Raw genomic sequence first — 14,399 nt, 5'->3', positions numbered from 1 at the left:
TAACTACCCAGTGGGAGGCCATGAAGGTGGTGGTGCGTGGCATCTGTATAAAAGAATTAGTGAATATTAAAAAAAAATAAGCAGGTTACAGACAGATGCTATAACAAGAGAGTTGGAAATACTGACAGTGGAATATGGGAGAACGGGATCTAGAAAAATACTACACTCCATGGAAATAAAAAGACAGGAATTGGATTGGTAAACAAAACAATGGTCAGTCTGCTATATGCAAAGCAACATTTTTATAAATATGGAAATAAAGGCTCTAGATTATTGGAGAATTGGGTCAAGAAAAAACAAAACAAAAGGGTGGTACACAAACTACAAAAAACATGGGGGGCTAATATGGGGAACTAACGCAATTAATAGAGAATTTACTAATTTTTATAGCGAACTATATAAGGATAGCGGTAGCTCAATGAGCGCAATCCAGGACTATTTATTGAATGTGCAATTGGCAGCTCTAACAGGGGAGGAGAGAGCAGCACTGATAGCCCCTATTCAGTCTGAAGAAATTGATGAAATTATAAGCAACTTAAAGACCAATAAATCTCCAGGCCCGGATGCGTACCCTAATGAGTTTTATAAACATTATAAGGAGCTTTTCACTCCAAGGTTGGAATATTAGCTGGTGATGCCTTTCTGGAAACCTGGAGATATTCCAAGATAGTGATTTTACCAAAACCTTTTTAAAATCCTCTATACATGGAGTCGTACAGACCGATTTCATTATTGAACTCTGATTATAAAATTTTTACAGCTATTTTAACCAAACAAATGAATTTAATTATCACAAAATTAATCCATCCCAACCAATCAGGCTTCATTCCAATGAAACAAATTGCTGATCCTATTAGACACTTTTTAAATTTGATTAAACATTGTAAAGATAATAAATTACTGCTTGCTTTTTTATCTCTTGACATTTTTAAAGCTTTTGATTGCGTAAACTGGACTTTTTAAAAGGAAACTGCATGTAGAATAAATTTTGACCCCACAATGTTATCAATCATAGACAAAATATATAATCCTTTGTGTCTGTCAGAGTAAATGTAATTCATTCAAATTTAATTTCTATTTGTAGGGGTACAAAACAAGGGTGTCCCCTCTCTCCTCTCCTGTTTTTAATAGCCATAGAACCCCTGGCACAACATCTCAGGAGCAACAATGCCATCTCTGGGATCTCCATAAGAGGTGACACTCATTTATTAAGTCTTTACGCTGATGACATGGCATTGCTGATTACCAATCCGGTAAAAGCTGCCACTCACATTAAAAAAGAACTTGATCAATTTGCTCAGGTATCGGGATTATCAGAGGCATTGTGTTTTCGTTTACCCCCTAGAGATCAAAATATATTTGGAGAAATTTTAGGTATAAAACTCTGTCCAAAACAAGTACCTTATCTGGGAGTACAGATACATAAGAACTTTAACAAACTATTTCAAGCAAATTTCAGACCTATATGGATGTCAATTAAGGCAAACGTGAAATGATGGAGCAAACTAAATCTCTCTTTAACAGAAAGAATAGTAGCGCTTAAAATGAATGCACTTCCCCGACTCACCTTCCTCTTTCATGCACTCCCTATATGGATTTCAGACAAACAGTTTAAAATATGGCAAAAAGAGTGGGAATTCTTCATATTTAAATCCAAGAGGCTCAGAATCAGGAAAAAATTAATATACCGACAGGTAAAGGTAGGAGGGCGGGGGATGCCCAACCTAAAATTATATTACAAAGCCAATCAACTCTACCATCTTATTTTCCTGACCCTGGACAGCACTAGAAAGCGACGGGTCCATATTGAGAATGTATTGGTGGATGGCTTATCTTTGGACACACTATTTTTTAAGAAAAATTACTAAAAAAACATTGCAATGCATGATGGAAAATTCGTTCACGGCTACTTTGATTAAATGCTGGAAGCAGCGTGAAAAAACTCTGGTTGGTTTATATTCCCCTTTGACTCCTCTCTTCTTCCATCCCGATTTTTATAATAAAAATAGATATATAGCCTGGCAGGAATGGAAGTTGAGGGGACTCTTCCTTATTCAAGACTTTTTCACTAACAACCAACTAATAACAGAGCAATCTTTTAAAGATACGCTGGGTGTCATGAATTTTACTTTAACCCAATGGCGTCAGACATATGAATTTTTTTTATCAAGGACACGAATCAAAGAACAGGCTTGTTGCCAATTAAAATCTTTTGAACAACTTATTGTAGCTGCAAATAATGGTGAGAGAGGCATTGTTTCTCAAATATACTCAATGCTGCTATCACTTGAAGGCCCTGACTTATCCAGTCTCAAGATGCAATGGGAGAATGACTGTAATATTTTCATCGATGAAGGGGTGTGGCGTACTTACTGGCAAAACCCTATAATAAAATCAGCCTCCAACCAACTACACGAACATATGCTAAAATTGGTGCATAGATGGTATGTCACTCCAGTGTGGCTGTCCCGAATAAACCCAGCAATGTCTGGACTTTGTTGGAGGGGCTGTGGGGAGCGGGGCACATATTTTCACATGTGGTGGTCTTGCCCTTGGGCCCAGTCATTTTGGAATCTGGTATTTGAAGAAATCCAATTGATTGTGCCTGGGCCTGTGGCCAGGACTCCGCAGGTGGCACTCCTTAATCTCCTCACCGATGTAGATGTGAATGAGAGAGACAAACCATTAATGGAAATCTACTTATGGTGGCCCGTCTAACAATAGCAAAACATTGGAAAGACCGAAAAGGTGCAACAATACAATGTTGGTATCACAAGATCTGGTTCATTGCCTTTATAGAAAAACTAACATACAAACTAAGGGCTGCCTGTGGTATTTCTAAAACTGACAAATTTACCTCAATATGGTTTTCTTTTATCCAATATGTTAACAATAGAGCACAATCAAAATCCACCATCTTATTATGCTAAAATGTGGGGTGACTAACGTTAAACAAATTTAGAAAAAAAAATTTTTTTTTGCTCACCTGCTTCATCCACCATTGCTTCTCCCTTTCCCCCCCTTTCTGTCCCCCCCTTTTCCCCCCTCTCCCTCCCCCATATCCCCTTATTCCTTAAGTAATGCCACCTTGTTGGGGGGGAGGGGGTTGTTTGAGGAGCTTGTAATTAGTTGTATTGAAGTTGACATTTGTGTAAAAGATGTATGTTCTTAATTAACTACATTGTGTGTTTTACCCTCTTAGAAGAAACGACAAAAAATTCTGTTACATCATATTGTAAATTTTATTTGGAAAATCAATAAAACATTATATATATATATATATATATATATAAAGGAGGATGGAGAAAAAGGGGATTGAAAGGGTAGGGGTGAAGGAAGGGGGAGGGAAGAGGCAAAAGGGAGGTGATGGGAGAGAGGAGGAGGGGAGGGCAGGTTTGATCATTTGCATGTTTTTTGAGTTCAGTGGGATTCACTCCTGTGCAATCATACTTAGGATAGGTGAAACTGACCTGGGGGAGGTGCAGGGAGGGGGAGGAAGGAAGGGCGAGAGGAGGAGGAGGGGAGGGGAAGGGGGAGGAGATTGGGTGGGTGGACACTGGGCAGAGGGAAGCCCCTTTCCTTTCCAAAAGGAAAAACATTGTGAACATATGATTGTTTTTCAGCATTTCTCCCACCTTTTTATTCTATAGCAGGCACATGTAGTCTCCACTCAAATTTAAGCTGTCTCTTGCCACATCCACATCAGACCTTTATTTCACTTTAGACAGTCATGACTTCTCTCAAAGAATCCTGGGAAGTGTAGTTAGCGAAGGGTGCTGAGAGGTGCTAGGAGAGGCCCTGTTCCCCTCATAGAGCTTCAGTCAGAGTGGCTGACTGTTAAACCAGTCTGGCCACTGGAGCTCTGTCAAGGGAATAGAAGTCTCCTCTCAGCATCCTTCACAAACTACACTTCCTAAGATTTTTGGGGGGAGGCCATGACTGTCTAAAGTGAAATAAAGGTATGGCGTAGGTGTGACCCCCTGATTAGCCAAGCCAAGCCAAGCCAAGCCAAGCCAAGCCAAGCCAAGCCAAGCAGCTGTGAGTCTGGCTTTTAGAACACTGACAGTTGGTTCTTACCGAGCATGCCCAGGCTTATCATTGTGTTTAATGTTAAATTTGTCTGGGTTTTTTCCTCTCTTTTTACACTTCAAACTTTCGATTCTCTCTTACTGTTTTGTGTATCGCCATGAAAATTTACAGGGTTGTTAAGCAAGCGTTTCTGAGTGCAGGACTATAAGTTTTGTAAGCATTTGTTTTGAAATGAGCTTATGGGAAGCATCAAAATGGCATGGGGGCATTTTCAATTTAACATTGCAGAATGCAAAAAATCCATGCTAGCTATAATATACAGCCTTGGCTATATAATAATACAGTCATGGCTATATAATAACCCATAGAAACTTGTCCTTTGAAATCTGTGCATCATGCACAAATGTCTGTAGCAAGGGCCTTTACATGTGTAGTTATACATTTGAAGGCTTTCCTAGAATCTGCAGCACTGAACAGGTTAACAACTACATACATGAACACCCCCCCCAACTACAAATGTTTGTACTTGATGCACAAGTGTCAGGAGCTGTGCAAAACATCAGATCCAGAGATATTTGTCATGGCCCCTTTCCTTCCTACTGTGTTCAACATATGAGCAAAGAATGCCTGAATAGAGGTGACGTGTGTGTATATTGTCAGGTTGTTTTGAAGACTAATACAGACACACATGTGCATGCATGTGCACGTATGCACACACACACACACAGTATGTGCATCATGTATTTAGCCCCATTTTTCTTTTTACTAAGTATTTAAGCATAGATCACATGAAGCAGGAAAAGAATAATGTGCCCTTGAGCAGGTGCAGAGTGTATAGCCTTCAGCACTTAGTTACTATAGAATGGTCTCTACATGTGAGGAGCAGTCCCATTTTCATGCCTGAATAGGACTGGGACCAGTTCTATTTTATTTGTTTTGTTTAATCTTGCTCAAGAGATCATAACCCCAACTTGTTCCCGGCTGCCTTGTTTATCACTGGAAATGTGTAAAACAGATATCTGTGCAGGAAACCACAAATAGCTAACCATTGCTATCGAAAGCTTTGCCAATTAATGGAGATAAAGCTGATGTACACATTTCAAAGGCTTCACTAGTTACTGTGATGTGTTCTGCAAACCATACACTTACGCATGCTCGTTGACCAGTTGAAGTATCACCCTTTCCTGTGAGGAAATACAATATATCTTTGTTTTTGTTTTTTTTAAATATAATCACCCTATGATGAGTTCTATGTGTCAAAGTGGGTCAGTTTTTTTGTATCATTATAGTTCCAGTGCTCAGGAGTTCATTGACTCTCTTTCTTAGTTGCTGATGAGGTACTTACTGGAAATGTCATGGAGAAAGTTCATATCTTCCTACACATCCTGTTCTTAAATGTCAGCATTAAAGCAAAAATGTGCAAGAAGAAGAGGAAGGTTGTGGACTAGGCCAATCAGACCAAAACAAAACCATTATGAAACCATTGCACTATTTCATATTTAAATGAATTCCTAAAAGAATATGTTTTTATTTTTCCCCTCAGCAATTAACAACAAATTATATGAATATGCTATGGAATAGAACAGTTCTTCAGAAATGAGATCCCTTTTTTCATGGTCTAATCATAAGCATCTACTGCAGTTGCACCCATGCTGATAGAGATTTATGTAGCTACAGATTATAGTAGCACATTACTATGTTCTACTTGCCATTAAAATATAGTTTTCTTCCTTCTGCATTCTGTAGTTTCAGAAAATCTCAGGCTACTGTGACTGGCCTTAGAATCATAGTATGTTCTCAACTCTCCTATTCCAGTCCCACATCCAATATGTAACTCTGTCCAGAACCCACCATATATCTCTTGCAAGGGTGCAAGTCAAATGAGTCAGTGCAAGAAAATATGGTTATGCATCAGTACCCAAACAAGAATCCAACCCACACAATCCTGGAAGCCACAATGGCCTGTAGCAGACGTGGGGAACCTGTGGTCCTCCAGATGTTGGTGGACTCCAAATTACATAAGACCCAGCCAGCATGGCCAGTGGTCAAGGATGATGGGAGTTCTTGTCCATTAACACCTGAAGGGCCACAAATGTCCTATCCTGTTGGAACAAGCTCTTAGGACATTCTAGTGTGAAAACAGTCTCTTCCCAGATTTATTTAAGTCACTTCCAAGGAAAAAGAAGTTTGAAGTCTCTTAGGTGTAGCATCATTGGCCATTTTATGTTTATAGAGGCAGAAACATTATCAGTCATATTTTATTCTGTACGGTGAATGTCATGTTGTTGCTTAAAATGTGGCGCACTGCCTTGAGACTGAGGTAGTAGGTGATAAAAAATATTTTTAATAAATACATTAATTAAATGAGAAAGTATAAAAGGGACTTACCTGATTTTAGAGATGATGGATTACAAACTGTTATGTACTTTTTTGGTCAATAGCGCTAGTGTAATTTCCTTTCATCAGGAAAGATAAGTTTGACGTCAGGTGTGTTGGACAGGGATGCAAAAACACACACCTGAAGATCTATGCTGCAAGGGCATCCATCCTTTTTCTATGCAGGAGGATGTTCCATGTGAATGTAAGTGTTCTACACATACACATGGTCATCCAGGCCCGGAGCCAGTGGGCGACCAGGTTGGGCCCTGACTGAGGGCCCCTGCAGCCGGGAGAGGACCCTCCTTAGGTTGGGAGGGTAGAGCACCCAGTCTGCAATCTGACTTGACGCTGCTGTGGATTGCAGAGTAGGAGCTCTCAGGCACCCCCAATACAGGCGACACAGGCTTCAATAAGCCAGCCTGCCTCATCTACCTCTTGCATTAGTGTGTTATGCCCTGCATGCTGTGTGTGCACACCTGCCATCACCCCAGACGATGGTGGGGGCATCCCTAAAGGGTTGAGGCCTCTACCGCCATCTTGGATGATGGCAGATGTGCATGCGCATCATGCAGGATGTGCACACATATGCTGGAGATAGGTGGGGCGAGTAGGCCTATTCAAGACCTGTGCCACCAGTATCAGGAGAGGTGTTGGGTCGCATGGCACTGTGAGCATGGGGCAGGTTGGTGCCCAATGGCCCAGTCATGCCTGATGGTGGCCCTGTATACATCCATGCTCGAAAGCCACTGAATCACAGCTATTGTTTTAGTGGATGTTTATACTAATGGTTTCTGTTTCAGATCCATATTTATCAAAGAGAATGTGTGTTGTCCAGGGGGTTAAGACTCAAAAGCATGGGACTGAATATTTTTAAAGCCTCTGCATATATACTTTAATCATCAAATGCTTATATTTTCTTTATGAAATTTCTTAAAAATCATTGCACATTTTATCCAAATGTGTTTTGACGTGTAAATACATGTCTATATAGTTCTGTTCGACATAAAATATAGACAGATCTCCTTATGATCATTTTCTAGGAACTTGGCTTGGTCATTTCTGGAACACTGCCTGTCTTCAACTTGACAAAAGATCAAAATAAAAAACAGGTAAGCTGACATGGAACCCTAGAAACAAATAAAACTTTCCTATTGATCTCCTTCTTTTTGGCAGCCTGCATACTAATAGCTCTCAACTGAAAAACAAAACAAAACCCTGCAACCTGATGGAGGAGTGGTATGCACAAATTTGGAATGGAAAAGTCCTAATGGAAAAGTTCACGGAACAATCAAGACAGCAGGAAGACCCCCCAAGAAAGACACATTTCACAAAAAATGGTTCAATTTCATCAGATTCATCGCAACCAAAGAGCATGATTGGAAACCTCCATCAACACACACTTCATTATGGAGAGACATACTATGCTGGACATTCAACCAATTACAACATCCCAACACTCAACCAGAAACTGATTAAACGGACAGAAATGCTCATCAACCCATAATACATGCCATAGCAAGCATGCAAAACCTAGTAGGCAAACTTAGACACACCCAATAGAAACCATACATTCATAACTCTACCTCAATCTAAACTCCTTGCAAGGAACTATTCCCCCATCCCTGTTCTTTCCCCTATACCCTAACATACATTGCAATAAATATTTTAAGAATGTGAAAATATGTATTGTACAAGAAGATATAAGAATGTAACGATATGACTTATATCCCTATTCCTTACTATACAAAAAAATCCTTCAATAAAATTTGAAAACAAAACAAGTTAAACAAATTGGACAACTTGACTTTAAACCACTTCAGTGCAACTCATTTCTCTTAAAACAAAATCACTTTGACTGACTTGGAACAGCTTGCAAGTTATGTTAATAAAATCTGACTCAGAAGCTGCCTGTTTAAATTCATTTGTAATGTTTTAGTTGTGTCCAGACAGAAGACAACACCGTCACATTTTATTATTGAATGTCCAACTGGAAAAAGGAAATGCAGATCAAGTTACTTTTTTATTCCATAGTGACATTAGCAATTGCATCTGATGCTGTCTTAAAGAAAACATAATTGACAAATTACATAGTAAACAATGCTGGTTGATCATGCTTCTTTGCAGAGAAAAAGAAAAAGACCAGAAACATTTAGAAAATCTCTTAAATAATGAAATTATATCCTAATGTACAATTAAGTATAAATATTCATGAATCTGAGCAAACAGCTAGTCTTGTGGAGTAAAAATAAGTGTGTTTCCAACAATGCATGTGTTTCCAGGTGATTAGGCTTATTAAATATATGATGTACCAAAATTTGGAAGCTGGACGCCAATAAAATAAAGTACTGGAGAAATATAAATGAAGTCTATAGGACAGGAGTTAACCAGTGGCCCGTGGGCCTCATCTGGCCCATTAAGCTATTCCACATGAACCAGTGGTCTTCTGACCTAATTTTCCTGTGGCAACAATGCCACTATTGAGGGGGGAAAATGTGCAGAGCATCAACAGGACAGAGTGGTTGTTATTTTCATCATGCCACTGGGCTGAGTGGAGAGGTTGCAATCTCTCTGCTCCTGATAAGCCAATTACACACACTATCCCCCCCGCCCCACCTTTTAGGAAAAACATGAATCTCTCTTTTGGGTGTGTCTAATTGTCTGAATGTCTTGGCCTGTGTACCTCAAATTTATCCTCCTTGCTAGTGTGGAAAATTAAAGAATGGCTGTAGTTCACTGGTAAAATACATGCATTACATGCAAAAGATCCCAAGTCTAATCCCTGTGTCTCTAGATAGGATTGGTAATATCCCCTGTCTGAAACCCTGGAGAGCGGCAGGCAGTTAGAGTAGACAAGTCTGAGCCAGAGGACCAGTGGCCTCACTTGCTATAAGGAAGGTTCCTGTTATTTCTCTATATCTTCCTGAGTTTGGGGGTACATTGGAGTCTGTAGTTTTGAGGAGGAAGTGTACAAATGTCTCATTTTCCTATTGTCATGTAAATTAGGATTTCTTTGACTACATCTGTACTAAATTTAAGCACTAGAGTTCATTTGTAATTACTGTACAAATTTTGATACCCAAGTGAGTGAATGGTTGTGTGTGTGTTTAGGCTAATTGTACAGCTGCTACATTGCTGTTAGATTCTTTGTTAATAACATGAGATGTTCATGTAAAAAAAGAACAAAACTTAGAAGAATGTAGAATAAGAGAATATAAGGCGTTCTCGTTTCCTTACTTGCATGTTTTGTTAATGTGTGGGTATTACATGGTATTTAGGGCAACTGTGTGCATGTGTGTGTAAGGATTTAATATTTCAAAATTATATTAAATATTCATATAAAATGTACATACATGATCCCTATAATAAAGCATTTTATATCTCCTTAACAATTTGCTCATACTAGGGGTGTAGTAGTTGTGCCAATAGTGTGGAGTAGGGTGCAGCAACTATGGATAGGCTAAGGTAGACACAAAAGGCCACAGCTTTATTGGCTACAGCTCACCAAGCTGGGCAAGATCCAAGGATCCAGCCATAGTGGGCAGCCCATCTGCAGACTAGTAAAACCAAACCAACCCACTTGCCAGGAGAGTGCTAATGGGAATGCCAGGCATATTAGATTATTCATGATGCAGACTAATATTGTGGGCCAACTTGCAACCATGCCAGCCTCCAAGCTGAGTTTGGGCCCATATGCAACTCTCAAAGCTCCTTTAAGGGGGACCCCTAGCCAGTGTGGCATAGTGGTTAGAGTGTTGGACTATGACCTGGGAGACCAGGGTTCAAATCCCCACACAGCCATGAAGCTCACTGGGTGACCCTGGGCCAGTCACTGCCTCTCAGCCTCAGAGGAAGGCAATGGTAAATGCCCTCTGAATACTGCTTACCATGAAAACCCTATTCATAGGGTCGCCATAAGTCGGAATGGACGTGAAGGCAGTCCATTTCCATTTTCTCTTTGTAGAAGGAGTGCCTACCCCACGTAGCCTGATATCGATCCCACCCAATGCTTTCTCCACCAGGAATAAAGTTTCAACAATACATTTAACTAAATTATTTATTTTATTTACTATTTGATTTATATCCCGCCCTTCCTCCCAGCAGGAGCCCAGGACAGAAAAACAAAAGCACTAAAAACACTTTAAAATATTATAAAAACAGACTTTAAAATACATTAAAACAAAACATCTTTGAAAACATTTTTTTTTAAAGCTTGCAAGAAATCTTAAATTTCTTAAAAATAAATCTATATGACAATACCAACAGCATGGTATTGCTATGAAGGCAAAGAAGCAAACAAAAAACCCAGCTGTGTTACACAGCTCCATCATCATTGTGTGGAAAATGCCTTCTAATCCCCATCAACAGGTAGCTAAACTTCATCCATAGCAAGGTACACGCTCAAGTACTAGGGAAGGTGGGTGGGAAAATCAGTGATGGCACTGGCCAAAGCCACACGGGGGCTGTGAATTTATGCCTTGTGCTTTGTGCCTTGATAATCTGTACTTACGGTGTTTACTAATAGTTCACCTGTTCCTCCCCAAAGCACCAGGAAAGGGCTAGAGGAAGAAAGTCTCAGCCCCCAAAAGGCATCTGGCTCCCCTTACTGGATACTGGGATGGGTCTGCACCATGTATGCCACTCTCATGGGAGAGTGTCTCCCCCTTTGCTCCTTCCCCCTGATGCAATAGCAAAAGGCAGGGTTTCCCAGGTGGAGATACCCAGAACCTGTGTGGCCTTATGCATAATTGTTCCTAAATGTTTAACTTTATTCATAAAAGAGCAGATCAAGTTTGAATGCTCAGTTGCCATTGGACTGACTCTCTAGACATCTGAGAACTAACATTTTAAAAAATATTTTGCCAGAACCAGTTGATACTTGGAGTAATGGGAGTTGATGTGTCACTAGAAGAAATTAAAAAACTGACTCCACGGTTTACAGTAAGTATCTTTTCCCATATTGTCTGTTTTTAACTTTTGCTCAAACTTGGGTTCTGTTCAAGCCTCTCTTCCAGTCTATCTAATATCCTTCTGGCTGGAAGTCAAAAGATTGGTCGCCTTACTTTCACCCTGTCATTTCCCCTTTTTTCTTGCCTGCACTGGTGATGCTTCAGAGTGATTGTTGCTTTCCCACATAGCTAATATCCAGGGCTTTCCAAGAAGTGTCCAGTCTGATGTAGCTGACTTGGAGGAAATGGCTATGTTCCACAGCCTTGAAACTAAAAGACCTAAGGATACTTACTATCTTTCCACCCTGCTCCGGCCCCCACAATTACAAACTGCATTGCAAGCGTTATTTCATTGCACAGTAGATATATAACCAGCTTTGTATTAAGACTCGAGTGAAATCCTCACCTTACATTATGACTTTATGTTTATACGATATATAGTGGAATATTGAAATCCATAGCAAAATAACACAGTTTTAAGACATTTCCCCCTCTTTATATTAGTTCAATGTTAGCATTGTTCTTTAACAGGTACTTCCATTTGTGTTTGGGTTAACACAATTTCCATACAATCATTTTTATTTTGATTCCATGACAGTGGGTAATACAATATAGTCACATTTCTTTCTTCCCAGCTATGTCCAAATGGATATTATTTCGCAATTGACCCCAATGGTTATGTGTTACTTCATCCAAATCTTCAACCAAAGGTATGTAAACTATCTTAAATTCAATTTGTCAGAAGGGAAAAAAAATAGACAGGAAGCTTTTTTATATACAAATAATAAAGCTGCTTTGACACATTCATTAACCAAAATGGAGACAATAGTCAGAAATCAGAAGAAGGCTAGGTCTAGCGAGGGCAGCAGTGAGAGAACTAGAAAAGGTCCTCAAATGCAAAGATGTATCACTGAACACCAAAGTCAGGATCATTCAGACCATGGTATTCCTGATCTCTATGTATGGATGTGAAAGTTGGACAGTGAAAAAAGCGGATAAGAGAAAATCAACTGATTTGAAATGTGGTGTTGGAGGAGAGCTTTGCACATACCATGGACCGCGAAAAAGACAAATAATTGGGTGTTAGAAATTAAACCAGAACTATGATTAGAAGCTAAAATGATGAAACTGGTGTTATACTTTGGACACATCATGAGAACACATGATTCACTAGAAAAGACAATAATGCTGGGGAAAACAGAAGGGAGTAGAAAAAGAGGAAGCCCAAACAAGAAATGGATTGATTCCATAAAGGAAACTACAGACCTGAACTTACAAGATCTGAAGAGGGTGGTTTATAACAGATGCTATTGAAGATCGCTGATTCATATCATCACCATAAGTTGTAATTGACTTGAAGGCACATAACAACAAACAAACCATCACAAAGCAACATGATCCATTAGCCAAGCCAATACTTTCTCCACTTGGATGTGGGCATGTACCTCCTCCCCGGCGTAGAAATTTTAGTACATATGAATTTCTTTGCAGAGAAGATAAGTAATGCCAGAAATTCTTCCTTGAAATATAGTTTGTCCACCAGTTGTTTTCCTCTGTAATTTACAGCCACAGGGAAACTGTGAAGCCCCACAGGTATAGTAGGTGTTTTCTATGGTCTGGTTTTTGCACCCTGCAATACACTCCACAATCTTCTGCAATTTCCCTGCAAGGGTAGAAAAATTGGACAGGAAACTGCAGCACTAAATAATTATATATAAGAGGGTGATCAGGCAAATCATCCTGCTATCCTCAGCTCCTTCAGGAGGCAGAATGGGGTATAAACTGAATAAATAATCACTGCGATCCATTTGAGTATTAAGTTAAAGATTAAGGGGAGGACCATCATATATTTCCTCAGCTTAATGCCAAAGGAGTAGCGTTTTTTCATCCTCTCAGACTGTATGAGTTGAAGATGATTCAAGAGATGTGTTTCTTCTGTCAGGCCCATTAATGCAGGCTAAAAAGCCAAAAAGAGGGAAGGCCTCAAACTGGAACTGGGGGAGGGGGGAATGAAATTACTATAATAGTAAAATATCTAGCATGTTTTGGTGAAGTTTTCCCTAGTGAGGCAACTCATCTCAACCTGATACACTTTCCTGGGCTGCAAACCTTCAGAAATGTGGAGGAGTCAGGTACAGCCTCCAGCAAGCATAAACACGAAGTAAGATCTCGTATAAAAGCTACAGATGTGGGGGGCTTTGCATGTTCTGGCTGATTCACTCAGTCTTTCCTATCCTTTGTGGAGAGAAAGTAGTTTCTCCACCAGACCACCACACAAACAGGTCCTATGAGCTGAGGTATGAGGTACCTGTATGAATTGGGTCCACACAGACACAAAAGAAAGTACATGCTCATACTACTGATTATTCTTTAGGGAACACTGTATGATCACTAGTTAGGAGATTCCTAGTAACCTTGGGCCTAGTTCATATACATAAGAGACCTTCCGAGACAAGCTTCCTTCCTTTTGTAAATTTGTTTTCCCTCACTATGTCTATGATTTTTCTTCCTTGCTGATAGACTACTGTGTGCTTTATATCACTTTCCTGCAATATTCTCCCTTCCACTCCCTCAAATATTGTTGAGATAATGGAGGGTTGTAGTCTCTGAACCAAAGTCTTCAGTTACTGTAAAATCTTGGATGCATGACTAAAGGAACAGTGACTGTTGCATTATGACAACATATTCCTCATACCTCGTATGGTTTGTTGAGCAATTTTGACATATAGTTGTCCAATTGCCTGTATCAAACTGATTATGTGATTGACACTTTGAAGTACTCTTCAGGTTTTTTTTAGTATAAAAAGGAATAGTGTGCTCTCCAGCTACATCCTCAGTAAACGTTTTCGCACAACTTTTTATATTTCTGTTTGCAAGTACTGCCATCACCCTCCCTTCTCTCTTTGGTGATGAAAATAACTTTGGTTATGCTTTGGCACTACTTAAAGATTTTGTTGAGCTCTTATTAATGCCGTTCCCACTTTCTGTGGGGGCGTCTTTTCCTCCATCCCCCTCCATATTGTTAAGAAAGAGGTAGGTAGTTTG

At 39.7% G+C, this 14,399-nt stretch overlaps 1 protein-coding gene across 5 annotated transcripts in view; it reads left to right on the top strand.

Moving 5' to 3' along the window:
- CACNA2D1 (calcium voltage-gated channel auxiliary subunit alpha2delta 1) overlaps nucleotides 1–14,399 on the top strand; it is a 621,516-nt gene that overhangs the window by 507,767 nt on the left and 99,350 nt on the right. For all 5 annotated transcript variants that reach the window (XM_061582171.1, XM_061582168.1, XM_061582170.1 and 2 more), the window contains exons 16-18: nucleotides 7,449–7,517; nucleotides 11,272–11,346; nucleotides 11,990–12,064. In XM_061582171.1, the coding sequence (XP_061438155.1) occupies nucleotides 7,449–7,517; nucleotides 11,272–11,346; nucleotides 11,990–12,064 (219 nt within the window). The remainder of the gene's footprint in view (nucleotides 1–7,448; nucleotides 7,518–11,271; nucleotides 11,347–11,989; nucleotides 12,065–14,399) is intronic.

This window comes from Rhineura floridana, chromosome 8, assembly GCF_030035675.1.
Source record: "Rhineura floridana isolate rRhiFlo1 chromosome 8, rRhiFlo1.hap2, whole genome shotgun sequence".
In the NCBI taxonomy this organism is placed as follows: Eukaryota; Metazoa; Chordata; class Lepidosauria; order Squamata; family Rhineuridae; genus Rhineura; species Rhineura floridana.
Note: the sequence above shows the minus strand (reverse complement) of the source record. Positions and strands in the feature narration are given on the sequence as shown.